We start from the raw sequence: 27,578 nt of genomic DNA on the forward strand, positions 1-27,578 counted from the left end.
ACCATCGTCGGGGCCCGGCGGACCCACTGATTAGCTCTCGGTGTGTCCAATCAAACAGCGCGCGGACCCGCAAGTGCAGAATCAAGTGATTCTGCTCACAGAAGACGCAGCCCCGCAGTATATGTACGTGGTTAATGTGAGTTTATTTTTCTTTATTTTCCTAACTCTTTAAACCTTTATTTTGAACATACAGTAGAGAAATTCTGTCACCAATGCATATGATGCACCAGTGCAATATATACGTGGTGCTTTGTGAGGGTGTGGCTTGTGTTTGGGTGGGGACAAAGGGGGCCCCATGATCCCCCCCCCCCCTACTGCCCGGGGGCCCCATGAGTTGTCAGTCCGCCCCTGGTTTATATTGTTGGGTTTGTTGGCGTAATCTCATCTGTTTTAATCTACACTATCATAGTTGGAGAAAAGTAGGATGTGTGTAGTTTGGGTTGACAAAAAACATTCTTTCAATTGGGTCAATACTAAGGTTGAGTAATGGTCATGAAAGTCTATGTACCCTCCACCTCTGACATTCTGTGTTTGATCATTTTGGCATGGGAGCCTCTGGATTTCCTCCCATTCCATACAAACCTTGATAATGAGGATTGGAGGGACCTAAAGTAGCTGGAAGGGATAGGGAGAGATCTGAACAGATATTTGTGGGAGTTGGATCATTTTGAATGCTGCAAGTCTTCCCCCCCACTAGGAGAATTCAAGTTTGGCCACATTTTGAAGGTCATGCTGAATTTTGGACCATAGGGGGATGTAATTATGTTGGAAGAGGGATTTTGTGGATCTTGTGAGTTGGATGCCTAAGTAGGAAATGATAGAATCTGCCCATTCGTAAGGGAATTGATTTTGTAGAAGGTTTCTTGTTACCGCGTTTATTCCGAGATCTAAGGCCGCGTACACACGCGGGGACTGTTCGCTCAACTTTGTCTGCTGAACAGTGTTTCGGCGGACAGTCCGCTCGTGTGTGGGCTTCAGCGGACAGTTTCAGCGGACAGTCTGACAAACAAAGTTTTTCGGAAATTCCGAAAAACTGTCCGCTGAAACTTGGTTTGAGCGGACAGTCCGCCCGTGTGTAGGCTTGTTCGTCAAACTAAGTCTCGCGCATGCTCAGAAAGAATTTACACGCCGAAGGTTGCATTGCAGTGTATAGGACGTCGTTTTCTAGTCCCGTCGTACGTGCCGTTCACGTCATCGCGCACGGTTTCAGCGGACTGTTCGTTCGTGTGTGGGCAAGTCCGTCCATGCTAATTTTGAGCGGACTGTCCGCTGAAACTGTTTGACGAACAAAGTTGAGCGAACAGTCCCCGCGTGTGTACGCGGCCTTAGATTTGGGATTTAGTTGCATACATTACCAAACCAGGTTAGGTTTTTTGGACTTGAAGGAGGGAAGATGTTGGGTATGTTAGCATTAAAATTACGTCGTCCACAAATGGACTGATTTTATGTGTTTGGTTACCGATGTTAATTGGTAAAAGCAGAAAAGGCGTTCCAGTTGTTTGTGTGGTGAATAATATTGATCAATCTTCTGGTTGCATCAGAAGTTTGGCGACCTTTAGTGAAGCCAGTTTAGTCCCTATGAATTAGTGAGGGTAATATATCTGAGTCTATTAGCCATCAGTTTTCCATATATCTTATGTCATGATTTAGCAAAGATATGGTTCTAATGTTTTGGGGAGTGTTAGGTTCTTTTACCGGTTTCGGTAGTGTTATTACAAGAGCAGATAGCATTTCTACTGGGAAATAGGATGATGCTGTGCGGTTGTATAGTTCACATAGGTGTGGGGATAGAATTGATTGGAATGTTTTGAAATATTGTCCAGTGAAGCCATCTGGGCCCGGAGATTTGGAGTTTGGAAGTTGATTAATAGTTTTTTGAATTTCCTCTGCCGTGAATGGTGAGTTTAGGTGCAGAAGATGATCAGATGTTAATGATGGAACTTTGATGTGGTCGAGAGAGGATTGGATTTCTATTTGATATGGTTGGTGAGTGTTGCCATCTACTTTAAGATTGTAAAGTTGACTATAGTAGGTGCTGAATGCATCGGCTATAGATTGAGGATTTAGAAATTTGTCGTGTGTTTTGGTAGAATAGGTGTGCTGTTCTAGACTTTAGTTGTGTCCTTTAACCGGTTCCTGACCAGCACACGCCGATGTACGTCGGCAGAATGGCACGGGCAGGCATATTGGCATACAGGTACGTCCAATCATTAATGCCGCCCTGCCATCGCGAGCACGCCGCCAGCTGAGCGCTCGCGTGACGGTCGGGACCCCCATGAGTCTGGTCGCGGGCATACCCGCGATCGTCTCACGGGGCGGCTGAATGGAGAAATGCTGTTGTAAACAGCATTTCTCCATTCTGCCTAGCAACTAGTGATGCTGATCTCTGCTCCATGTGATTGGAGCAGAGATCAGTGTTCACTAAATGAAAGCCCAGCCCCCCACAGTTAGTAACACACCCCTAGGAACACTTAACCCCTACACTGCCACCCACTGGTTAACCCCTTCACTGCCAGTGTCATTTACACAGGAATCGCTGCATTTATATAGCAGTGCTGTATAAATGACAATGGTCCCAAAAATGGGTCAAAAATGTCCGATGTGTCTGCCATAATTTTGCAGTCACAATAAAAATCGCTGATCGCCGTCATTACTAGTAAAAAAAAAATTATTAATAAAAATGCCATAAAACTATTTTTTGTAAACGCTATAACTTTTGCGCAAACCAATCAATAATCGCTTATTGCGATATTTTTGGTTAAAAAAAAAAATGTAGAAGAATACGAATCGGCCTAAACTGAGGGAAAAAATTGTTTTTTTATATATATATTTTTGGGGTATATTTATTATAACAAAAAGTAAAAAATAATGCGTTTTTTTTCAAAATTGTCGCTCTATTTTTGTTTATAGCACAAAAAATAAAAACCGCAGGGGTGATCAAATACCACCAAAAGAAAGCTCTATTTGTGGGGAAAAGGACGTCAATTTTGTTTGGAAACCACGTCGCACGACCGCGCAATTGTCAGTTAAAGCGACGCAGTGCCGAATCGCAAAAAGTGGTCTGGTCTTTGACCAGCAAAATGGTCAGGTCTGTAAGTGGTTAATTTGGCTTGCCATGGCTTTCCCTGCTTTATCGGTTACGTAAGCTCTAGCCTTAAGTTTCAGTTGGTTCGTTTCAAAGCTTTCGAGTAGCATTTCTTGAAGCTCATGTCTTGGTTTAAAAATATGGGATTGTACTGCTGGTGAGGGATGGGATTTGTTTTTTTAATCTGCAGCTGCAATAGATGCAGTCAAGTCTTGTAGTTTCTGCATTTTTTTTTTTCTTGAGAGTGGAACACAATTGAATAAAGAAACCTCTTATAAAAGATTTATGGGCGTTCCACAAAACCGCTAGGTCGGCCACTGATCCTGTGTTTGTAGTGAAAAACTCCAGTTTTTGTGATAGGAAGTTAGCGTTAGACGGATTCTGAAGTTGTTCACCCGCCAAATGTAGGAATGTGGTTTGGAATTTTTATTTATGATTTTAACACTAATAGGTGCGTGGTCTGACCAGGTGATGATGTGGATGAGGGAGGTATGAATATTTTGTAGTAACCACTTAGCAATAAACAGGTCTATATGAGAGTAGGTGTCCCTCTCAGCTGCATAACACCACCTCCAAACATCATACAAATCATTAGCTTTTAGGAAAGAGTTCAGTGGTGATCTCTTGGGACCTGAGGATGAGTCCATGTCGTTGTCTGGTACTAAGTTAAAGTCCCCGCAGATCAGCAAGTGCCCTTGTTGTACACTTTTTTTTTTTTTTTTTTTTTTTTTTTTTTTTTTTTAGCGTAGCTTTGAGAAATGACATTTGTCTCTGATTATGGGTACAGCAGGATGCTGTATCTTCCTTCTGGATCTAGAATACAGTCCTGTAAATGGAAGGAGACAGTTTCTCTAATAGCTATGAGAACCCCCTTTGTTTCCTAGAGTAGCATGCTTTGTAGATGTGTGGAAACTATTTGTGTTGGCAGTAGGGGGTGCTATCTTGGGCAAAGTGCATTTCCTGAATGCATAGGATATAACTGTTGTGGATTAATGCCATTTTACACAGGGATGCTCACTTGGCTGGGTGGTCCATAATGATGGGGAGGTGGGTAGTGTTTTCTGTAGCAAAAACATACGATTGCCTGTTCAGGTGGCTGTCCGGCGGAATAGCTGGATCGGGGCGACAGCTGGAGGTTCCTTTAGAGGTCCTGGGATTAATAGATGTGCTGTCTTCGCTCAAGGACTCGGTTTGTATAATCAATTAAGCATATAATGCGGTTATTGCTAAAATTCTTGAGTACGATAATGCTGAGGTATTGCCCCGCCTGTGAACTAGATGGATCTAAAGTTTGTAGGCCAAGCAATTGCTATATAGTAGTGGATACACAGCATAAAAAAAAAGAGAAAGCGAAAAAAAAAACTAAAAACTTTCAAACTAAAGCGCAAAGTCAGCAAGTGGATTCAAGATACTGACCAATGGTGAGTGCAATAATCAACAAAAGAAGAGTTACTTAGCAGGTAGTACAAAAAGAAAACCCCCTGAATGGGACTTTAATGGACCACCAACACCACCCAAATTTGCAAGTAAAACTTAAATTTTATTTATACAATACAAAATGGTAAAATTAGCAGGTAGCCGGACCAGGGTTTAGGTCGTTGGTGTGGTTGGTTGCCATGGGATACATAATTTTTCCATAGATCTTCGAAATTCCCTTTGCTGGCGTCCTTGATGCTGTGGTCCAGAGTTGAAGGTGGTCTCATTTCTAGGAAGTTCAGGAATGATTTCCCATGAATGCAGGAGTCGAAGACCATCTTTTGGGTTAGATGCTGTGTGTTGTCCTGTTTTTGGTGATCACCACAGTGGCTGGATGGCTCCATTTGTATGATTTCTTGTGGTTAAGTGCCTTAGTGATGGTTTTCATTTGCCTTCTCAAATTGAACTGGGAGAGATACGTGTATAGGTGTATTCCATTGTAAGATGCAGGGAGATCCGGAGCTGATCTGGCTTTTGCTAGTAGCTTTTCTTTAGTAGGGAAAAATGGACTTTCATCAGGATATCCCTAGGGACGACTCATCCAGATGTTTTGGTATGCAATGTATGTGATCGATGATGCGTTTGGTCAGCGATAAGTCAGGGGTCAATTTGTCAAACATGTCTGCCGCATATTTGTGCAGGTCTGTAGGAAGGACCGATTCAGGTACTCCTCTGATTTTGACATTATTTCTTCTCGAGCGGTCCTCGAGGTCCGTGAGTGTTGCTTTTATTCGATCGTTATCTGCTTGATCCTTATAAGCGTCTATAAGGTCATTCACTGTTATGGTACATTCATCCATTTTGTGTTAAATGTGTACTCTCTCCCCCATGCCCTGCATCTTTTCTGTAAATTTGTGGATTAACGTGTATAGCTTGAACATGAGGGATGACTGCAGAGATAAAAGCATGTCCTTCATGGTAGTATCCAATAATGGTTGACCAGATGTTGGAAAACTCACAATGGATGATTGCATGTTTTAGGCACGCATTTTTTGTGTGGAGTTTTGTACTCGTTGCGCCTGGGGCCTGTGTTACAGGATCCATCCTCATCCGCGCTTTAGCTGAGCTGTTGGTGAACGGGCTATGTGAGGGTGATTCCCGGGATGGTAGTGGTCTCGCATCGGTATCACATTCTCCAGTATTCTCATCTGGAAGGTCAGTGTAAGATGATGAGGCCTGAGCATCCTCGCTGCCAGTGCCATCTTGCCACTTCTGCCAGTCAATGGCCAGCATAGTGAAGAAGTCCTGTGAGTGTCTTTGGCTGTCTGTCTTCCTTGCGTTTGTGGGACAGCATGGAGGCAGGTTCCGACCTTTATTCGGAGCTTCGCGTGGACTATGCAGGTGCTGTATCCCTCTGGCTGAGTCGATATATCCCTGGTCTCTGATAGAGCTAACTGCTTAAGCTGCCATTACGGTTGCGCGAAAGCCATGCCCCCTTTTTATCTTTATTTTCATGATGCCTCCTGATGGGAGGTTATGGTTGTCTATTGAGTGCCAATATATTCCCTCTCAGTTCTGCTTAGCTTATTTTTATGTCTTGCGCCATGTCCCCCCTTTTTGTTTTCCTTATCTACTGTTCTCCTTGTACTTCCCTACTTTTCACTATGTTTGTTTGTTGCCTGATTAGGATCTTTCTGGAGCTGCACACATGTATTGGATAGATATTTGCTATAGTAACTATCAAAAAATATTCATTCCATTTGTGCATTTATCGTAATTCATAGACAGTCAAAATATCTAAAAAGATAAATAATTGATGAGTATGTACTTTGTGTGTGTGTGTATATATGTAAAGCATGTATGTTCCCTGGATGTTTTTCATGATAGTGACTATTTTGTCTATGCCAGGTGATATCAGCATTCATGTTTTTTCTTTCATCTTTTTATCCCTTTATTGGCCATGTGTGGTCTAGCCTTAATGATTAGCGGATCAGACTTCTATGAGCTACATGCACCAGCAATAATACACGGGGGAGAGATACTTGTTTCTTTTCTCGTTGTATATTTGGTCCATGGGAGTCTTTATTACATATGACATTTATTTATTTTATTTTTTTATGTGTTGCTTTTTTTATTTTTTGTCTTTTTAGGTTGCACGATGTTTCTTTTTCCTGAACCTAAGATTGATCATGTTTCTTATTATTACATGTATTTTCAATATGTGAATTTTCAGCAGGTGGGGAGGGTTTTTTCCATCTTCTTAATAATGGTTAAACTTTGGATGCTCACAGGCGCTTTCCATATTATCTATGATGTACATGTTTTATCTATTTGTCTAATTACTTAGGTGTGTAATATATCTCTGTGTGTATATTCTGCACTTTAGCTATGACTAAGCACCGTGTCTGATGTGAAACATGTCAGCGGCTGTGCAGTTAGTCTTTACTTGATTTAAAAAAAAAAAAATTCAATAATGGTGAATATTTGGAGTGCGGCTATCCAGCCATTTTTTTTTTTTTTTTTTTTTTTAAATTTCATCTCTGTTGCAAACAGAGCCAGCACCCTTCTTAATTGTGGATACAGCTGATTTTGGGAGAGGTAATCATTCTGGAGCTGTGAACTTTCACATACCCCCATAAATACCCCCATAAATCAGTTGCCATCGTCAGGGTACCCCCTTATACCAGGTATTCCCATCAGGTTTCTTCATCAGAAGGCTCCATTCCAGCTACAGTGAGCTTGACGGTAGGGGGCAGTTTGTCTGTTTTACCACATCACACAGCTCCCTCCATTTTATTTTATTTTTTCTCCTGAAATTCATGTTTACAAAATAACACTTCATTCATGACATCGTACAGCAGTGTGGTGCGTTTCACTTCTGTAGAGTGACGTGCTAGGCCTTTCTGTGCGAACATGTCTGCATTTTATAGCAGTTAAATGCCGTGCTAACAGGGCACATAGAAAACAATTGTTTCCTGTGTCCTAGCGGTGACTGGTGTTCTAGTGCAGAAAGCCCCCCCGGTCACATGTAATTTTCAAGTATTCTTACACTACTCAACCACCGCAAGTAATTATTTGTAGCCCTAATGTTGTGTCCCTAGTGAGAGGCTACCATGAAGAAATGTGTAAGCCCTTTACTTGTACTAATATGACACCTGAGATGTGTACATAGTGGGTTTACAAGAAACACCTGTATGAAGGGTTCTGAGCCTGGAACAGGCAAATCTATGTATTTAGGATGGAGATATAGGTTAAAGCTGGGGCAGGGAAAGGTTCAGGTTTTGGAATTCATGCTGAGGGCAAGGCAGGCAGCATAGTTTTGTGACAACTGGATAAAATCCAAACTGGTAACCTGGCTTCAGTCAAACCACAAGCTGTTGTGAAAGTATTGTGCAGGAGATCATATGGATCTGCTGGTAGACCTTCCAGTGCTAGGCTATTGCATTGGGTTATCCTTAAGGAGGTTGTAAAATTTATTTTTTGCATTCCCTTGTTTTTCCTTTTTTCTCTACATGAACATGGCATTTTGTTTTTTGTTTTTTTTATAAATAAAACCCTTCCATTTTAAATGCATATCTTATTTACAACTCTGAGACATTTCTGTACTTTTCTATGCAATGCAGGTAAATCATGGCTAATGGGAGGGGCAGGTAGGGTGCTGTACATGGCTTCCATTTCCGCACCCTGCCTCTCGTTCTTAGTTCTGATGGACACAGTGGGCTGGCTCCTGAAAGGCGTTCTCCAAATATCAAAAATGCCTTGATGGCTTGGTTTCATTCTAAAGGAGTGGGCATTCCTAGTCAGACTCTATTTTTATGCAGGCCACCCTAGGTAACACTCATATGTGATGCTGAGCCTCCATGATTGGAAGTACTGCAATACTGTAGTATCTTAGATTATGTGCATAATTTGTTCTAAAAAGCATGCTTGTAATCCAAAGCACTCGCATATTAAAGCGAGTTTCCCTATAGGAATCAATGGAAACTCAAATAATTTGTTCGTGTCACTGCTAGTGTATGCAGTACCGCATGTGGCCAGAGGTGGGGGCGCCAGAGACTGTCGGTGGCCACTTGGGAACTGAGTGTCTCCACCCCCCCACCTCTGGTCACATGGGGTACTGCACACCCCAGAGGCTTGAATCCTGCTTGTCTTGCGAGTCAACACTCGCAAATCCAGTCAGGGTTAAAAAAAAAAAAAAAAAGGCTTGTATTGCAAAATGATCCTAAACCGCATTACTTGCAATCCGAGGTTTTACTGTACATTGAAAGTGCCAGGCCAGGGACAGTTGCATACTGCCTAACTTTTTGAGATGGGAACGATTGACACCTATTACTACAATAGTATGTAGGCACAGGGCACACCCCCTTAAAGGAAAATGGGGGGGAAAAAATGATTGGTTACTTTTTTTATTTATTTTATTTTTTTACCACTACTTTTCATTTTTTTATATTTACTTTGGAAAGAGAACGTGCATAATGAGGAAGAAAGGGCGACAGAAGGACTTTGTTCCAAATAAGGGAGAGTTGGGAGCTATGCAGTCAGGATAGCGAGAAAAGTGCTAGATAACCGAAGGTAGAGCTGGAGTTCAGATTTAAATGGTAGTTTGATTGTCATCGAGTAAAATAAATCCAGCAGGCTTTATACAAACAGGAACTTTATCAATCTCTTCAAGGCTGTTCAAGAGCTGGAGATGAATTGGTCAAGACCAACGGAGGAACAGAGGCAGAATCTTCAGCAATTTATAAAGGTGGACGATAAAGTCAAGGTAATAACCCCTCTCTTGTGAATGGTTAAAAAATAAACTATGGACCTCTTTGGACACAAAATGGAAAGCATAAAGGTTTTGGTCAAAAAATAAATAATAATTTGGGCACTGGTGGTCCAAATCATTTTGGTGGGGGGGTTTATGGTGTGGGGTTGTTCAGGGGTTGGGCTTGACCCCTTAGTTTCAGTGAAGGGAACCTTTAAAGCGAAGTTACCTTTTATTTTTTTTTCTAAAAAACACCCCCACGATGTGCTCATCTTATCTAGTACATTCCAGCATTTGTACTAAATGTAGTTTTTCTTATTGGATTGTTCTTTAAAAAAAAAAAAAAAAAAAAAAAAAAAAAAATCACTGTGCTTTCCTTGGCAAGTGGGCTCCCATCTTCAGTGTGGGCACCTGAGGCCCACTCGTTGCTCATTCTGGGATACAGTGCTGCTGGATACCCAGCATGCACCTCCAGATCTTGTATTCTACAAGGAATTTTAGCTCTTGAGCACCACCCTTTGGATTAATACTAATAGCTTTTGCCCGCTTTTTTAATCGGCTGGCATATGCTGTGTCCAAATTCGGTAGCTCTGTTCCTATGATCTACTGTGCTGTTTTCACCACACAAAACAGACACTTCTTATCCTCCGCCCTGCAGCTGGCACACCACACTACAGCGCAGTGGAGAAGAATACTCTCAATGGTACAATGATGGAAATTGACCAGAAGCCTTAAGGGCAATCCAGCCTGCTTCAGTCTCCAAAGGAAAAACTGTCTCTGCTGCACTTTTTTCACAAAAAAATTATTTTGAGACCATGACAACTCACTTGTAATATGCACTCCCAAAAATTGAATAGTGTCCACCCTTTCCACCTCCGAGTCCTCACCACCTATATAAACCGGGCAATGATTGATCTTTCTTGATCTCCTATAATCCACTATTATTTCTTTAGTTTTTGCCATATTGAGTATTAAATCATTTTCTCTATACCACTCAAGTAAATGTTGCATTTCCTGCCTATAAGCTGTCTCATCATTATCTTGTATGAGTCCCACTAAAGTGGTGTCATCAGCAAACTGCACTATAGTGTTAGAAGCATGTATGGAAGTACAATCGTGCGTAAGGAATGTAAACCGGGCCGGACTTAACACACATCCCTGTGGTACCACTGTATTCAAAATAGTGTTGGACACCTGATCTCCTATTCTCACCATTTGTGGCCTGTTTGTTAGAAAATCCATAATCCATGAGCACAGCAATGGACATAGGCCCAAAGCTTTTAACTTTTTCACAAATTTTTTTAGGGACTACCATGTTAAATGCAGAGCTAAAATCAATGAATAACATCCTAACATATGTGTTTGAGTGCTCAAGATGTGTCAAGGCACAATTGTCAAAAGGAGCGTACTAACAGTCAGATTTTAGGCAAACCGACAATCCCCTGCCAATAATTTGTGTGTATGAGGCTTAAAGAGGAAGTAAACCCATCAGGGTTTACTTCCTCTTTGATTCCCTGCAAAGGTAAAGCATAATGGGCTACTATGCATTGCATAGTAGGCCATTATGTGTCACTTACCTGACACAGGAGCCAGTGAAGTCACCGCTGTCCCCTGTAGTCTGGAGCATCCATCTTTTCTGTGGGTCTCGCTGCATGCGCACGGGAGCCGCCACTTGCGGCATATTGCCGTTGACAGCGGCGCGCTCAGTGCGCCTGCGTGCCGCTGTCTACGGCGCCTGTCTTTCGGCAAATATCTCCTAAACCGTGTAGGTTTAGGAGATATTTCTAGGACCTACAGGTAAGCCTTAATCTAGGCTTACCTGTAGTTCAAAGTTGGTTGTAAGGGTTTACAACCACTTTAAGACTAGTATGTCATTAAAGGGGTTGTAATGCATAGTTGCCAACATTGTAAAAAAAAAAAAATTTGGGACACTTTTTGGCTGTAGGCAGATTTGCATTATAATTAGGGGGTGTGGCAAAGGAAAAAGGAAAAATGTAGCTCAGTTTATGCAAAAAAGCCCCGGACCATTTTGCAGCTAAAGGACCAAGCCCTTTTTGCGATTTGCCACTGTGACGCTTTAACTGACAATTGCGCGGTCGTGTGATGTGGCTCCCAAGCAAAATTGGTGTCCTTTTTTTCCCACAAATAGTTTTCTTTTGATGGTATTTGATCACCTCTGCGGTTTTTATTTTTTGCCCTATAAACAAAAATAGAGCGACAATTTTGAAAAAAATGCAATATTTTTTACTCTTTCCTCTGTTTAGGCCAATACGTATTCTTCTACATATTTTTGGTAAAAAAAAATCGCAATAACCGTCTGATTGGTTTGCGCAAAAGTTATAGTGTCTACAAAATAGGGGATAGTTTTATGACATTTTTATAATTTTTTTTTTTTTTTACTAGTAATGGCGGTGATCAGCGGTTTTTATTGTGACTGTGACATTATGTCGGACACATCGGACAATTTTGACACATTTTTGGGACCATTGGCATTAATTGATCAGTGCGACTAAAAATGTCACTGGCAGTGAAGGGGTTAACCACTAGGGGGCAGTGTAGGGGTTTAGTGTGTGTGTGTTTGTTTTTACTGTAGGGGGTGTGGCTTGGCATATGACGTCACTGATCGTCTTTCGCTATGACAGGGAACAGACGATCAGTGACAGGCTCACTAGGAAGCACGAGGAGAGGTTTTTTTACACTTGCCTCTCCCCGCTCTTCAGCTCTGTGACCCGATCGCGGGTCCTGTGGCCACAGTCACGGAACTCAGGGCACTTAAAGGGCAATGTACCTGTACATGCTTGTGCCCAGCTGCGCCATTCTGCTGACGTATATTGGCGTGAGGCAGTCCTTAAGTGGTTAAATGGGCGTGGCTCAAAGGTGTGTGTGTGTGTGTGTGGTTAGAGTCTGAGATGAATGAGGGATGGAGAGGGAGAGAGATGAAGGGACAGCAGCCCCAGATCCTACACCACAATCAGTAGATAAAGATTCTCCAAACATCTGGTGTTAGCACTTCAATCATTCCGGCACCATGGTTGTTATGGGGTCAGGATGATTGAAGAGCATTTTTTCTATTACATTGTAATATAAAATGAAATCATTCAACTCCCTATAATGAAGAATCGGTGGGAGACCTGAGCGTGTCAACTGCCACTGTTGCTTGCCAACAAATGCCATCAGGTCCCCCCAGCAGAGTCCGTCCTTACATCAGGTGCCCCCAGTGGCGTCCGTCCTTACATCGGTTGCCCCCATCAGCGGAGCCTTCCTAACATCTGTGTCCCCATCAGCGGAGCCCCTCATTAAATGGGTGTCCCCATCAGTCCTCCTTACATGCCCGTGGTGTCCCCATCAGTCCTCCTTACATGCCCATGGTGTCCCCATCAGTGGAGCCCCTCCTTAAATGGGTGTCCCCATCAGTCCTCCTTACATGCCCATGGTGTCCCCATCAGTCCTCACATGCCCGTGGTGTCCCCATCAGTCCTCCTTACATGCCCACGGTGTCCCCATCAGCGGAGTCCTCCTCACATCAGTGTCCGTCCCCAACAGCAGAGCCAGTGTTGTAAAAAAATCTCTTGCAGCTCGACCACGTCACTTCCGGTCCAGCTCCATCACTCATACAGCTGTTGGTGGGGCTTTACCCCGAATGCGCAACTTCACTGCCCTTAATTGCGAATGCATAGGAGCTATCCGCAGTCAAGGAAAATTATGGTCTTGAGCGGGCAGGTGGGCGGAGAGATGGTTAGAACCTCAGCACCAGCCCCTTGAGCAGGCGGGCAAAGACCGAGAGTTGGTGGGAGGGTCTGCGTTAGATGGGCACAGTGGCAGATGGGCTTAAAAATAGAATACATACTAGTATGCAATGTATAGAACATTTTATCAACCTGCTCTGATGTAAAGGGCTTCAATAGCTTAACAATTTTTTTTTTTTTTTTTTAGGCGTTTGGGGGATATTATTTATTTATATTTATTATTTATTTATTTTAATTGTCAAGAGACCCTTTCTGAAGGAAGAATGAGAGGCACGGAATGACACTGCAAGGGTTAATGGAGGGCCGTACATGACCGTGGTGACTAAGGGACACCATGGTTTAAGGAATCTGCAAGGAGTGGTGGTGTAGGAGGCTGGCTCTCAGCTTAACTTGTGGAGGAAGGGAGGAGCCTTATAAAGGGAGTGGGAGGAGCGGTAGTCAGTTGAAGAGAGAATCAGTAAGAGGAGGTAGTTTTTCCCTCCCTTCCTATATAAGGTGTGGTGCTTTTTGGTGTGGCATTTTTCACTTTCTTTTGTTTTCTTTCAAGTGTCGTCTGAAGGTCGTCATGACAGCAGAGTGAGGTCTTCGGAGTGGGGCGGTGTTCCTGGTGGTCTTTGACGGTAAATCAGAGGTGATCTGAAGGTGTGGGGGGCTCATCAATAGTATCGGCCCCTCCGTTGTATTCCAGAACGGTGGATGGAATACTGGTATGTGTCACTGCTGGAGGTTGTCTCCAACCGGTTACAGGTGGAGGCCTGGAAAAGTTATAAATGGGTACCGCAGTGCGTTTTGGTGTTTGGAGTTATGGGTCACCGTCAGAGATCACCAGAATGGGCAGGTTATGGTTGTTATGTTAATGTTGTGTATAATATATATATATATATATATATTTTGTTGGAGTGATATTAAGTTGTTAATAAGGCTGTTGTGGCCATTTTACTCCAAAGAAAGGTGTGGTCTCATCTGTTAAACGGGTAAAGAAAATTGGGAGGTGAAATACGGTGGTAATTGTGTCATGGGGGAAAAAGGGAACATTTGGGCTACACTGGTCACGACCCTGGTCTGTGAGGCAGTAGAAAAAATCTGCTAATTATGCTTTCATTTTGTATTGCAGTTTTTGGAGCTCATGCAGGCAGTTGAACATTACGGTTCTGTGGTATTTGGACCTTGTACTGCAAACCTCTTAGAGGTCGGAAGCACCGTAAAGGTGTCTGTGGGCCGCAATGAACTGTCCTGTAGCAGTGAGAATGAACATTTTTGTCTCCCCATCAACATAATTACTCGATGGCATGTTAATATGCATGTGGTAAGTGATTTGTGGTGTATTTTGCTCACTCGCATTATTATTACTTATATATATCATTAATAGAGATTGGTGTGTGCCTTCTGCCAGCTGCAGGAGACACCACAGAGACCTGTTTTGTAAGCCTGTTTGTGTTTATATATAATTATTTTTTTTTTTTTATATTTAATTTAAAGCATTATGTAATAAATTTTTTTTATCTATACGTATGTTATAGAGATCAAATAGATGTCGAGCTCAGTTTCCTATACAATGGTTGTGCTTTACCTCTCCTAAAGATGGCCATTCATGGATTCCTCTATCCATGCAGTTTAGCATGTATGGAGAAATCTTATTGAGCCCACATGTACAATGCAAGTTCATGCCAATAGGGCCAATTTTACTAAAAACAATGCACTCCCTCCCTGTGAGGCTGAAATTTTAGTTATCAAAAAGGAACTTATTGCAAAAAAAGTTTGCTCCCTCTAGTGGTTATTCCATAAGATTGTAAATTGATCCAATAAGTATATGGAATGTAAAACTGTGAAATTGAAATCAGAAAATGATTGTAGCCAGATGCTTGGCTAGATAGATGGCAAATAAGGACATGTTAACACAATGTATGTAAATGCAACTGAAAGTATAGAAATAGAGAAAATACCAGGGCTGATCAGTGGAGGAGTCCCTGCTGTCAATAGAACAGTGCTGGCTGATTGGGAAAAAAATCGGCAATCTATGGGCAGCTTTAGACACTTATCACAACAACAGTTGTCTAATTGGAGAATGTTCCCACATTTCCCCAGGCCTTTTATTCCTATGACACTTATGAGGGCCTGGGCCTGTTCACAGCAGCAAAATGCACATCTGCTGGTGTATGTTGTGAGACCCCATACTAATGTGACCATTCCAAAACCTTACGCTGCCCCCCCCCCCCCTTTTTTTTTTTCTTTCTAAATCCTTTATTTTTTAACGTTAACCTAACCATGCAGTGGTCTAAACTACCACCATGGAAAGCGAGACAATTTTTCTTGTCTACGTGGAGGTGTTAATGGGCTCTAAATGTTTAAAAGTCCCATTACGTTGATTGGTCTATAACGGTGGTCTCCAAACTGTGGCCCCAGGGCAAGATGTGGCCTTTTTTGCTTGCCTTTATCCGGCCCTTGGGGCAATTTTTCATCCACTGTGGCCAACAATGGGGTTCCTCCCAATAACCTCCACAATGGGGCCCAATGACAACAGTGATGGGCCACACTTCAATTGAATGACACCAACAATGGGGCATAATTCCTCCCAATGACACGAATGATAGGACTTGATTTTTCCCAATGACACCAGCAATGGGGCATAATCCCACCCAATGATACCTGCAATGGGCACATTTCCTCCAAGTGACACTAACAATGGGGCATTTTCTTTTCAGTTACACCAAGATGGGGCACAATTCATCTCACTGATACCGAAGATAGGGCACTCACTCCCACTGATGCCAGGACATTTTCTACTCCCGCTTGCCACAGTCCGGCCCCTCTAAAGTTTGAAGGGGAGTAAACTGGCCCTTTGTTTAGAAAGTTTGGAGACCCCTGGTCTATAGGACAATCGAAGGACTAAATCTTCTCAACACGGCAAACTCAGCTGAGGATCTAACCCTTCTCTCTTGTATTAACAGTTCTGGCTATAAATACACTTTATTAGACAAAGTTAGGTTATCTGAACAGCTGCAGGCCAGTCTAAATTATGTACAAGATCTGCTGTATGCAATAAAGGATAAAAACCAGTACATTTTGTAATTGGGTGGGGCGCCACACAATGTCAAGCTTGTATTCACTGGGTAACCTTTGTTGAAAATTGTGATTTTATTTATATTTATTTTTATTTCAGCAAACTGAAAAATCCAACAGCCAGCAATTAGAACTCAAACTGGAGTACAAACAAGGACACGAGAGGACATGGATCACAATATGGACAGACCAAGTGTGTAGCCGTTATATAAAGTATAAGCTACTGAGATCATAGTATACATCAAAAGATGCAAATATTTCACCATTACCAGTGAATGTGCACAAATCAGATGCTTATTTCTTATAGCTGAATAAGTAACAATATATAAGGGTCTATTTATAAAACTTTGCTGTATGAACCTAACAAACATTTGCACATCCTCAACAAAAGTTGCCATGTTTTGTATAATCTGATTATTTCCTATGATGCTAAGCACCATCTAGTGGCCATTTTATTATTTCTTTGTTAAATACCTCAAATAAGAAAAATACTGCATTATGGCCATTAGATGGTACTCATAAGAAATAATCATATTATGCAAAATACAATTTTTGTTGTGGCTGTGAGCATTTGTACAGTGAAGATTTTTATGTATAGACCAAATTTACTTTCAGACTGTATACAAAATTTGTCAAGCTGACCTTGTACTTGGCAATCGTCTCACGGGGAATAAGAACTGGGAGATGCTAATGTAAACAAGCATCTCCCCATTCTGCCTAGTGACAGGGTCACTGATCTCTGCTCCCTGTGATTGGGAGCAGAGATCAGGGACATGTCTCATGTAGCCATGCCTCCCCCACAGTTAGAAAGATGCCCCAGGACACATTTAACCCTTACCTTACCACTTAGTGGTTAACCCCTTCACTGCCAGTGTCATTTACACATGGATCAGTGCATTTGTATAGTGCTGATTGCTCTATGAATGACAATGGTCCCAAATATGTGTCGAAAATGTCCGATATGTCCGTCATAATGTCGCAGTCACGATAAACGCTGATCGCTGTCCTTACTAGTAAAAAAAAGATCAATAAAAATGCCATAAAACTATCCCCTATTTTGTAAACGCTTTTTTTTTTTTTTTTTTTTTTTTTTTTTTTACCAAAAATATTTAGAAGAATACATATCGGTCTAAACTGAGGAAATATTATTATAATAATTTTTTTTTTTTGGGGGGGCATATTTATTATAGCAAAATGTAAAAAATAATGCGTCTTTTTTTCAAAATTGTCGCTATTTTTTATTTTTTTGTTTATAACGCAAAAAATAAAAATTGAGGGGGTGATCAAATACCACCAAAAGAAAACTCTATTTGTGGGGAGAAAAAAACATCAATTTTGTTTGGGAGCCATGACACAGGATCCGCGCAATTGTCGGTTAAAGCGGCGCAGAGCCAAATCGCAAAAAGTGCTCTGGTCAGGAAGGGGGTAAAATCGTCCGGGGCTGAAGCAGTTAAATGCTGCAATAAAGTGTTGAAAGACCCTATATGGGGGGGGGGGGGGGTAAAATAGATCCTATACTTGCCTTTTCCTAACTTCTGTAGTGCAGGCGGTGACTTACCGTAAGTTTCTTGTCAATAGGATCCCTGGAAATGCTGAATAGCTTAAATCTCCCAAGATGTCTAGCACAGTGCACGCGCTTCTTGCAAGATTTGGGCTACTCAATGTTCTGAGATCTGTCTGGAAGAAAGCTGGCATCACCCTTAACCACTTGAATACCAGGCACTTGGACACCTTCCTGCCCAGGCCAATTTTCAGCTGTTGCAATGTGAATGACAATTGCGCGGTCATGCTACACTGTACCCAAACAATTTTTTATCATTTTGTTCCCACAAATAGATCTTTCTTTTGGTGGTATTTGATCACCTCTGCAAATTTTTTTATTTTTTTTTTATTTTGTTTTCTTTGTTTCTGTTAAAAAAAAATTTAAATAAGTTTTCTTCAATGACTGGCACTGATATGGCTGCACTGACGGGCACTGATATGGCTGCACTGACACACTGATGGGTGGCATTGCTGGGCATTAGTCATTGTATCTGTTACTTTATGGTAGCAGTCAGTGCCCATTTGTGGGCACTGATTGGCACAGATTGGGCACATGTGGATGGCCATGGGGTACATACTTGACCATCCAAATGCTGCCCACTTCCCTGGTGGTCCTGGCGACTTCCATGGTGGTCCAGTGGGGGGGGGAGGGGCATCCGAGGGCCGGCTGCGCTGATAAACAATCAGCGCAAACCCCCGTCAGGAGAGCTGCCAATCGTCTCTCCTCTTCTCGCATCTATCAGATGCGAGTGAGAAAAAGCCAATCAAAGCTTTTCCTGTTCACATCTTGATCAGCCATCACAGGCTGTTATCCAGAAGGACGTCGTATGACACCCAGTCAGGATAGCTGAACCACCGCCCGGCTGTCGTTTTGCTATAGGCCAGGCGGAAAGTGGTTAAGGAAGCTGGGGGTAAGTTAAGTATATTATCTAACACCCAATTTTTGTTTTCTTTACAGTTAAGCATTTTAGGTATTGGGAAGAACCTTGAATAAGTGGACCTAGTCACTGAGGAGTGCTTTAATGTGCTGATTGTATATATGTTTTGTGATGGTAACAATAATAGACCCTGCATGCGCAATATGTACAGGTACATGCGCTTGTATTCTCTCTCAGGAGTGTGGATGACGATGCAAGAGCACAGTGGGAAGACAGTTGTCACCCTGAAAGGAAGTGCCTGAACAAGAACCTGCATGTCAGGATTACCAGGCACTCTTTAATTTAAAGATGAATATTTACAAAGTAAAACAGGGGCAGAGACAAACAGACTTAGCATCACATCCCTGAATAAATAAAAAAATAAAGACGGGAGAGGGGGGTTAAGCAAAGACCCCGGGACTTTAAAGGTGCTGTATGAATATATAGTAAATATTCACAGAGTATGTATCATAAAATAACACTTTTTTTATTTCATTGACAAAAGTACAAAATATTAACAATTTATTAATAAAATTGTTATCCATATCAGTATTCTATGATGAAACAAGAAAATATATATTATTTATCACTTCAGAGTATACCACTCGACGTGTTTCGCTCCTCTGAGCTTCCTCAGGAGTTAAAGGTACACTTGGTGGATAAACTAAAAACAATAGCAAGATATGGATCAAAAGTATATCATAAACACATTGCCATTAACAATAAATAAGATAACATACTCCAATAATACTCATAATATTGAATATAACAAAATTATATAGATATACAATATTCAAATATTTGTTCAATTGAATGAATTTTTTAAACGTAGGTCCATATATGATCTTACCAAGAATGTACCAATTCGCCAGTTGCGCCGCAAAGTATAGCAGCTAGCCAGTAGTTGACAATAAGACAGGATTTTGAATCACACACCGGTATGTCTGAATCCAGGGGCCACAGGAGAGTTAATGATGCAAATAATAATCTGTATGAGAACGTAAAGTTGGATATATTGACACCAACTAACCTTAGACATCTATATTGTATGTAGATTAAATTAATTAGCTAGATATTTACTTGAAGTAGAATCAGAAAAATTCTATGTTGGAGAGATATCCACATCTGTAGGTATAAGCCTGTTGGTCATATGATACCAGCTTGACCCCTTTGACAAAGCGGCAAAGTAAGGGCAATGTTTCTATAGAAATATATAAATTCAAAGTGTGAAGGCTGTTTCATAATTGACCTCCAGTATATCCCATATATACAAAAACAACCAAATATGAAATACCGACATACCTGCTATGATAAGCCTTCAAAGACTGACAGATCATGAGGTGAATAGATATAGCATCCCACTAACGCACTGGCAGAGGCAGAAGATTGGTGGTGAATAAACTGCATCTAAATAGCTCTCCCAACCCGGCGGCGTCTGACGTCGCCACCGGGTTGTGGACGCATATAGAGAAGGGACACTAGGAGCAGGCGATTGGCAGGATTAAGAATGATGGCGCATACAGCGCCATATGAGTGGTACTGCGCATGCGTACCTACATCCTATCAAGACCAAGGGAAGCTTCCGGGAGTGACGTATCCAGCATCAACTCGCCATACTGCGCATGCGCCCGACCTCTCACTTTGGTAAACCGGAAGAAGGGCATAGACCTACTTCCTGCACCGGAGGCGCCATCTTGAGTGCTGGATACCGACTACAACTTTGGATACCCAGAATTGGAGGGCGCTAAAATACCGCACCATGAACCCAATACTCTAAACTATCCAAAGTCTCAAATTGGGCACAATGTGAGCAAGCGGCTGATTCTCCGCCTAGCCACAACTGTGCCCCGGGTGCCCTGGGTGTCCATGTGGCCTACCCAATACTGTTTACGACAGATCACGTATGGACATATGTGACAAAAAATATCTCACTGATATTTACAGAAAACATTTAAAACTCATAGCATCATTGAGTCAGATATTTCAATGCTGACAAGTCATATATCCACCTGGCCTCCTGTTGTAGGAGGATCTTATCATAATCCCCCTCCCCTGTCCCGGGGTCGTTGCTTAACCCCCCTATCCTGTCTTTATTATGAATATTTACAGAGTTCAAAAAAAGTTTGAAATTTGCATTAACACATTGAAGCTTATAAAAGAATGTACTGATTTTGATTAGATCATCAAAGGTTACAGATCAGAGAGCGAACATTTTTAACTCCAGGTGACTTGGGTTTGGTAAAGATGTAATATCGCCACCTGCTGTACATATGTGGCATAAGTAGACTTTCTGTAGAAGACGGTATCGGCAGCAATTCTACTAAATTCCTAAAGTAGTTAAAGTATGTAAAGTAGGAAAAAAGATAACCGAGGCCGGGCAAAAAATTATCAAGGCACCTCATCCCAAAATAGTCAAATGAAAAAAGTAGAGAAGAACGGAGCGGGACTATTGCGGTGCTGAACAGTCAATTTAAAGAGATAACCCCCTCAATAGGAGGTGCAGAGACACAAATACTATATAGTATAAAAATAGAAAAAAACAAAACTTTATTATACATAATCATTAAAATACAAATCAAATTTCAAAGTTACAAATAAACTAATACAATAGTTAGGGGTAAAATGTCCACACTTGGTCAATTAGTTCAAATGAAATTGTACTTGGCTGTTCTGATGGAGTCCCAACATGTTTCGCCTAAACAAAAGCTTCTTCAGGGGAGCCAGTAATTGACATAAAGTGGTTACAAGGAAAAATTCACTGTGAATAAAATACAACAAAAGCTGTGAATTAGATCTCAAAGAAACAGTGCAGCCCAAGCCCTTCATGCTCGCACAATTTTTAAAAAGACATCAATGAGTTTAGAGAGGCTTGTGTCTGGGATAAATATATACCTACCCATCTCCAACCAAGAGCCCTGCCAACACGATTGAGTAGAGACGCCTTTAAGACATGGAGAGCGGACCAATAGGAAGATCCCCAAATGGTGGCTGCAGAAGATAAATGGAACAGACAAATACCCACTTTCGTTAGAATCTAAAGGGCCCAATGGGCTCCCATTATCAGTTTGCCATACTAAAAGAGTTTACCGTGTGGTTTTTATTGAAGGTTTGTGGGAGCCTACCTGAATGGATTGATCTTTAGTATGTCTCATATATGGGATAAATGCCCACGGATAAACTGCTCCCTATTAGCGATAGGATGAAAGTATAAAACCCTAAAATATAATTAATGGGAGAATTTCCCTTAATAAACAGATATGCAGATAACGAATAAGCTTATGGGTGGCAGATAAGAATGAAAATTGTGTTTATGTTATAGTTTAAATATGGCATTATGCTCAAATTGCTTGGATAAATATAAAAGAATAGGGCTTACCAAATGCTAACAGAAAGAAAGGTTTGCAAATGCAGTGTAACCACTTTATGTCAATTACTGGCTCCCTGAAGAAGCCTTTGTTTAGGCGAAACATGTTGGGACTCCATCAGAACAGCCAAGTACAATTTCATTTGAACTAATTGACCAAGTGTGGACATTTTACTAACTATTGTATTGGTTTATTTGTAACTTTGAAATTTTGATTTGTATTTTAATGATTATGTATAATAAAGTTTTTTGTTTTTTTCTATTTTTATACTATATAGTATTTGTGTCTCTGCACCTCCTATTGAGGGGGTTATCTCTTTAAATTGACTGTTCAGCACCGCAATAGTCCCGCTCCGTTCTTCTCTACTTTTTTTCTTTTTAGTTAAAGTATGTGTCAACCCAAGCACTAAAAGCTCCCATAAGCAAGCATATTAAATTTCAAAAATTATATTCAGTGTTTTTAAATATGAAACTATAGGATTGGAATGTGAAATGAACGTGCAATCAGACTGGATCTTGAGTGGCCACCTAAATGGCTTTTAGAAGGGAGTAAGGTGTGTCAGATGTTCTGATTTGCATTTGAGCTGCTTTGAGTTATTCAAGGAGCTGATCTGAGCTGCTTTAAGTTTCTTTTGCATCCACTTTAGTCTCTAACTTTCCTGATGTCTCTTGCAGGCGTTTCTGCTCAGCAGTTGCCTAAAGAAGACTCTGAGTGAGCAGCCAGTGACTTCAGTCAAGGAGAACCTGGAAATTGTAAGTGGCCATGTGTGGTCTGCTGTGATCAGTAATGATTTAATCAGCAAAACTAGCAAGTCCCATATTTTTTTATCTTATTTGAATGCAGATCTGCCTGATTGGAATATAATTAGTCTAACCCAGCCTTTCTCAACCTTTTCACCACCGAAGAACCACAGAAATAATTTTCTGGTCTCAACCCCTACTTAAAATGACTAGATCTACAACCCATGATACATTAGTGTGATGGTCAGGAGGAAGAATGCTGCTTACACTACTTATACATTGGGAAGAATCCCCCTCCCCTTACAGATGGCTAAAAAGACCAATGGTGCCCGAGGGAACTTATCTGAGAGGCGGGAATTGCTCAATGAACATCCTAGCAACCTCTGGAGGAGCCATAGCGGTTCCATGGAACCCTGGTTAAGAAACCGTGGTCTAGACAACCATGCTAATGAATTGTATGACTCTGCTGATTTGGACTAATCTGCTTTCATAGTTGGGGAAAATCAGAAAATCTGCAATTCCATAGTTGGCCTCATAAATTGATATGCCAATCCCAAGGTCGGATGAAACTTTTAAAGCAGAGCTCCGCCCAAAAATGGAAGCTCCACTTATTTGCCTATTTAGTGCCAGCAATGCTCTTTAAGAGATCTGAGGGGCAATACTGTCACTCTCCTGCCCCCTTCTCAGGCTCTCCCGTTCCACCAGGGAGCCTAGGACAGAATTGGCCAATCGGCAAACCACGAAGAGGAACTCTTCCCTGATTATCTATATGGTGTATGAAAGTCGGAACAACGATTTTGTCACTTCCAATTTTTGGTTTGTTGTTTGCAAACTATTACTGGCTAGTATAGCATGTGATCAAACCAATCTCGGCTTTGATTAGAGGTTTTTAAGGGCAGAAGCCATAACTGGGGTCTAATAGACCGTAGATGTCTCAGTAAAGAGTACCTGTCACCGCCCTAGATAACACAAGGAAGGCTGTTCATCCTTTGTTATAGCACTAAAGATCATAGTGCTCACGTGCAAATGCAAACATAAGTCCCACACACGTGAGTGAGAGCAATAACTCTAGCATCAGACTTCCTGTTTAACTCTAAACTGGTAAACTTTTAAATACTTTTAAAGTATTACCAATAGAGATTTTTTAGATACTGTAGATTGTATGGAAAAAAAATTAAACCATACTTTTAAAAGCTGGGGCACCTTGACCACAATGCCACTCAGTTTTAGGCAAAATGTGAACTTGGCCTTTAATACTCATTGAGGAACAGTTCACACCAGACCATGGTTCAGGAAAGGGGCGTTTTTTTCACTTTTTTTCTGCGATGCATTAAAAACACACTGATCTGCTCTGAGTGCCAATACATTAACAGCATCCCAAACACAGACCGCAAGCGTAGTGCATTTGTGGGCACCTGATTGCGTGGTACCACAGTACCATGCGATTTGGTGCAGCACATTTTTAAAAAAAGTAGTGGAACCAAACTGCACCATAGGAGAATGCACATGAATCGCACAAGAACACGCACATTACGGTTTGTACAGAATGTGTAAATACTTAAATGTCCATAGCCTGGCCACGGTTATATTTTAAAAGCTTCTTTAAACGCTCCTCCCTTCATTTTAAGAACTAACAGAACTCATCATGTTTTCCTGAAATGGTTTCTGTATTCTTCTCACACAGATGGAAAAGAAGACATCAGAAAGTATGTTTAGCAGAAAAGCTAAGCAGGTATGTTTACAGAGCATGGGGTGTCATATGTAAATGTACACATCACAAACCAGAAAATCCCTGTTACTAAAATGGATAATGTGTGTTCTAGAATTGCAGATACAAATGTCATATTTGGCATTTGTTGCCAGGTGGTGTAGCCCAGTGCAAGGTCTGCTCTCTGATATGTCTTTTATTTTTTTTTTTAAGGTCTCATTCACAGGGGTGCAGAGGCCTGCACACTGAGAAGAGCCGATTGTTTCTGGAGCTGTGTGCAGGCAGCCTCTGTTAGTCAATAAAGATGCAGTGGCTGTACGGACTCGCCTGCACATCCAAGCTTCGCAAGTGTGCAGGCATGGGTGTGCACTGCCCAAGATGTCACAGCTGTCAAATTGGGGCAGCCGTTGTGTCCAAGCTGACATGAATGGGACTGCCTGGACGGGGATCCACTGTGGATCCCTGTGGGGGAGAACACGGCCCTCAATGTACTCTGCTGTACACTACGGTACAGTCCACATTTCCACTTGCTCCTGTCCCAGATTTGTTTTTTATATCACAATCTACAAGCCACATAGCTGGAGATCTCCAGTTAATCAAGATAGATGAAAGTTTGGTCTGCCTTCCATATCTAAGCTCCTCTGTATAGGATTTATGCTTGTAGCAAGGTTGAAACATTATTGTACCATATTGACAGGATCAAGCCTCAACCATCAAATATCTTTAGCTAGTGTCTATGTACCTCTATAGAACTTCCATATAAGCGGTTTTAAAACCTTAGCTGTCAGGTTCCTTAAAGTGCATCTCTAGCCGCATATCATTTTTTTTTGGGGGGGGGGGGGGTTTGGATTGAGTGGTAAAAGGAGAGAACCTCTGTCATGTTTGTACTACTGTCTATGCCCCTGCTGAGAAGTACCTTCTCTATTTGTCCTAGTGACCATTTTTTGATCAGGAAAAAAGTGTTTCACAGGAAGTGAGGTAAAATCTCCCCAAAAGAAGACGCAGAGAAAACCCTGGTAGAGACTATTCCCTACTCTAGTCCAAGGCTGAATACAAAAACCTTTGTCTAGAGCTGTCTATTTTATTTTTGTATTCAGTATCAGGGCCACATGATATGTTTTTTGCAAATATTCACAGAGCGGAGGAAAAAAATCTGTTTTAAAAATGAATTATTCATATTTTTAAAAGACTGAATGAATAAGTTTGACTTAGATTTTATTTTTTATTTTTTTGTAATGTAGCAAAATTATCATTTAGAACAACAGAGAAACTTCAGTAAAAGAAAACAAAGAAATTCCAAATAAACTTTAGTCCCTCCTTACATCAGAGGCCCCTCTTGCATGAGGGTCCCCATCAGAAGCCCAGATAATATCTTGCAGGGGGCCGTATTTGGCCTGTGGGCCGTAGTTTGGAGGCAAAAATAGGAACCAAATCTCTTGCTCGAGAATGCGGCCACAAACAGTCAGAATATCCTCGACTTGATCAACTTCCGCACAGGCTGAGCTGCCACTCATAGCAGGCCGGGGGAAAAACCCATAGCGAATGACATACTGAGAGAGATAAGAAACAGAGGCCATACCTTTGCAACCATTTTATTAAAATTGTGTACAGTTTAGGAGATATTTACATTACACGCAGCCAGTGACATCGCTGGCACATGCGCCATGAAGGAACGGCCACCCGTGCCATTCCTTCAGAGCCCTTTGCCGTGAACGGCGTCTCCCTCATGCATATGTGGGAGTGAAATCATTGTGGCTCCGGACAGTCAGAGCAATAGTCCATGAAACCTGAAGAGTGTAGCCCCTGCAGCGCTGACTTCTAGGCGCGGGAGGGCTTCATAATTGGGTACATATTAAACCATGTGCTAGTATGCAATGCATACTAGCACGTTATGCCTTTACCTAGCAGGTTGTAAAAAAGGCTAGCAGTTCACAACCTCTTTAACCGAATAGATGGAAAATGAATGGCTGGACAGTGACTGCATCCTATCAGAAGCAATCACTGTTCGGGTATTCATACAGCTGTGAGTGCTGTGGCTGTCGGAATACGATAGCCGTCCATACAGATTTCTCAATCCACATTGTTTATCATGAATGGAGGAATTTATTGAATTTATCTTAACTCCATGGGCTGAAAGGGAGAAATCTAACAGTGTATGACTAGTCTTGGTGTATAAGCGACTTATTTGCAAAAGCTTTCCATCCCAACAAATTAGCTTGCCTATTAAGAAAAAACAAGAATCAGTTTGGTATGGGTAAGTTTGTTTTTATCCTTCAAAAATTGTCTCAACCATGCTTTTAACTTTTTTATTTATTTATTTTTTTGCACAGCTTGAATTCTTTAAGAAAAATGTCTCCTGCTCACCCGAACTTGAATAAAGTAACGTGTTTGAGTCCCAAGCGTTTGCTCTGTAATATTTCTCTGGGCTTGTTTGATTGAATCCTGTAAATAGAATTACATTATTGCCAGTATTTTCCTTTCCTGCTATTACGAGGGATACCAGCTGCACAGAAATGTATAGACTGCCATGCAAAATGCAGACAAAATTAAAGTTGTTCATAAAGCTAATGTGTAAAATAAAATCTGGTTTTACTGAACGCGATAGATGGATGAATAATGCACATTTTACGATGATATGAAAACATCATACCTAAAGCAACACAAGGTTTATTGGACAGATATACTTGTCTGCATTTTCTACTCCATGTTTTATATTCGTCAATGATCTCACACGTTTGGCTGCCTTTTTTTTCCTGTAGACTCACGCAGTTCGGTTTCTTTATAGTCTCAACTCTGCCTCCAGACACACTTTGCTCCTTTTCTGACCTTTGCTGTGCCATCATCTGCCCCACCTGATACCGGTGAATGTGCATTTTTAATATGAATTTGTTTTGTTTTTTTACTAAATGTAAGTGTGTATATTTTCTTATTAAACAATCAAATCCAATGTGATATATTGTACAATCTTAAATGTGTATTGATTACTTCTAGTTACACTTTGTTAAATGTTAATACTGTTTTGTGTGTAGCACCCTGATGTTTAGGCAGGGTTGCTTGTATATTTACCTGCCAGATATAGGTGCCTTTGCCAATTGATAGGGGATCAATTGATTCCACCCTAATTCTGGAATTGCTGCACTTCTCTCTTCTGTCACTAGATGGCCGGGTATCTGGTGGCATTGGATAAGAAAAGGGCATTGCAGGGACAGATTAGGAATAGATGGGGTGTCTCAGCCAATGGGCAGGGAT

General features: G+C 41.4%; 1 protein-coding gene across 1 annotated transcript in view; it reads left to right on the plus strand.

Annotated features, from left to right (window-relative positions):
- SNX31 (sorting nexin 31) overlaps positions 1-27,300 on the plus strand; it is a 112,269-nt gene extending 84,969 nt beyond the window's left edge. The window contains exons 9-14 of the mRNA XM_077493105.1: positions 9,174-9,266; positions 14,112-14,303; positions 16,158-16,250; positions 22,556-22,633; positions 24,306-24,353; positions 26,660-27,300. Coding sequence (XP_077349231.1) covers positions 9,174-9,266; positions 14,112-14,303; positions 16,158-16,250; positions 22,556-22,633; positions 24,306-24,353; positions 26,660-26,707 — 552 coding nt within the window. The 3' untranslated portion in view covers positions 26,708-27,300. The remainder of the gene's footprint in view (positions 1-9,173; positions 9,267-14,111; positions 14,304-16,157; positions 16,251-22,555; positions 22,634-24,305; positions 24,354-26,659) is intronic.
- Positions 27,301-27,578: the final 278 nt, after the last annotated feature.

The sequence above is a fragment of the Lithobates pipiens genome, unplaced genomic scaffold, assembly GCF_037356315.1.
Source record: "Lithobates pipiens isolate NorthernLeopardFrog02 unplaced genomic scaffold, aLitPip1_a1.2 Scaffold_19, whole genome shotgun sequence".
Lineage (NCBI taxonomy): Eukaryota > Metazoa > Chordata > Amphibia > Anura > Ranidae > Lithobates > Lithobates pipiens.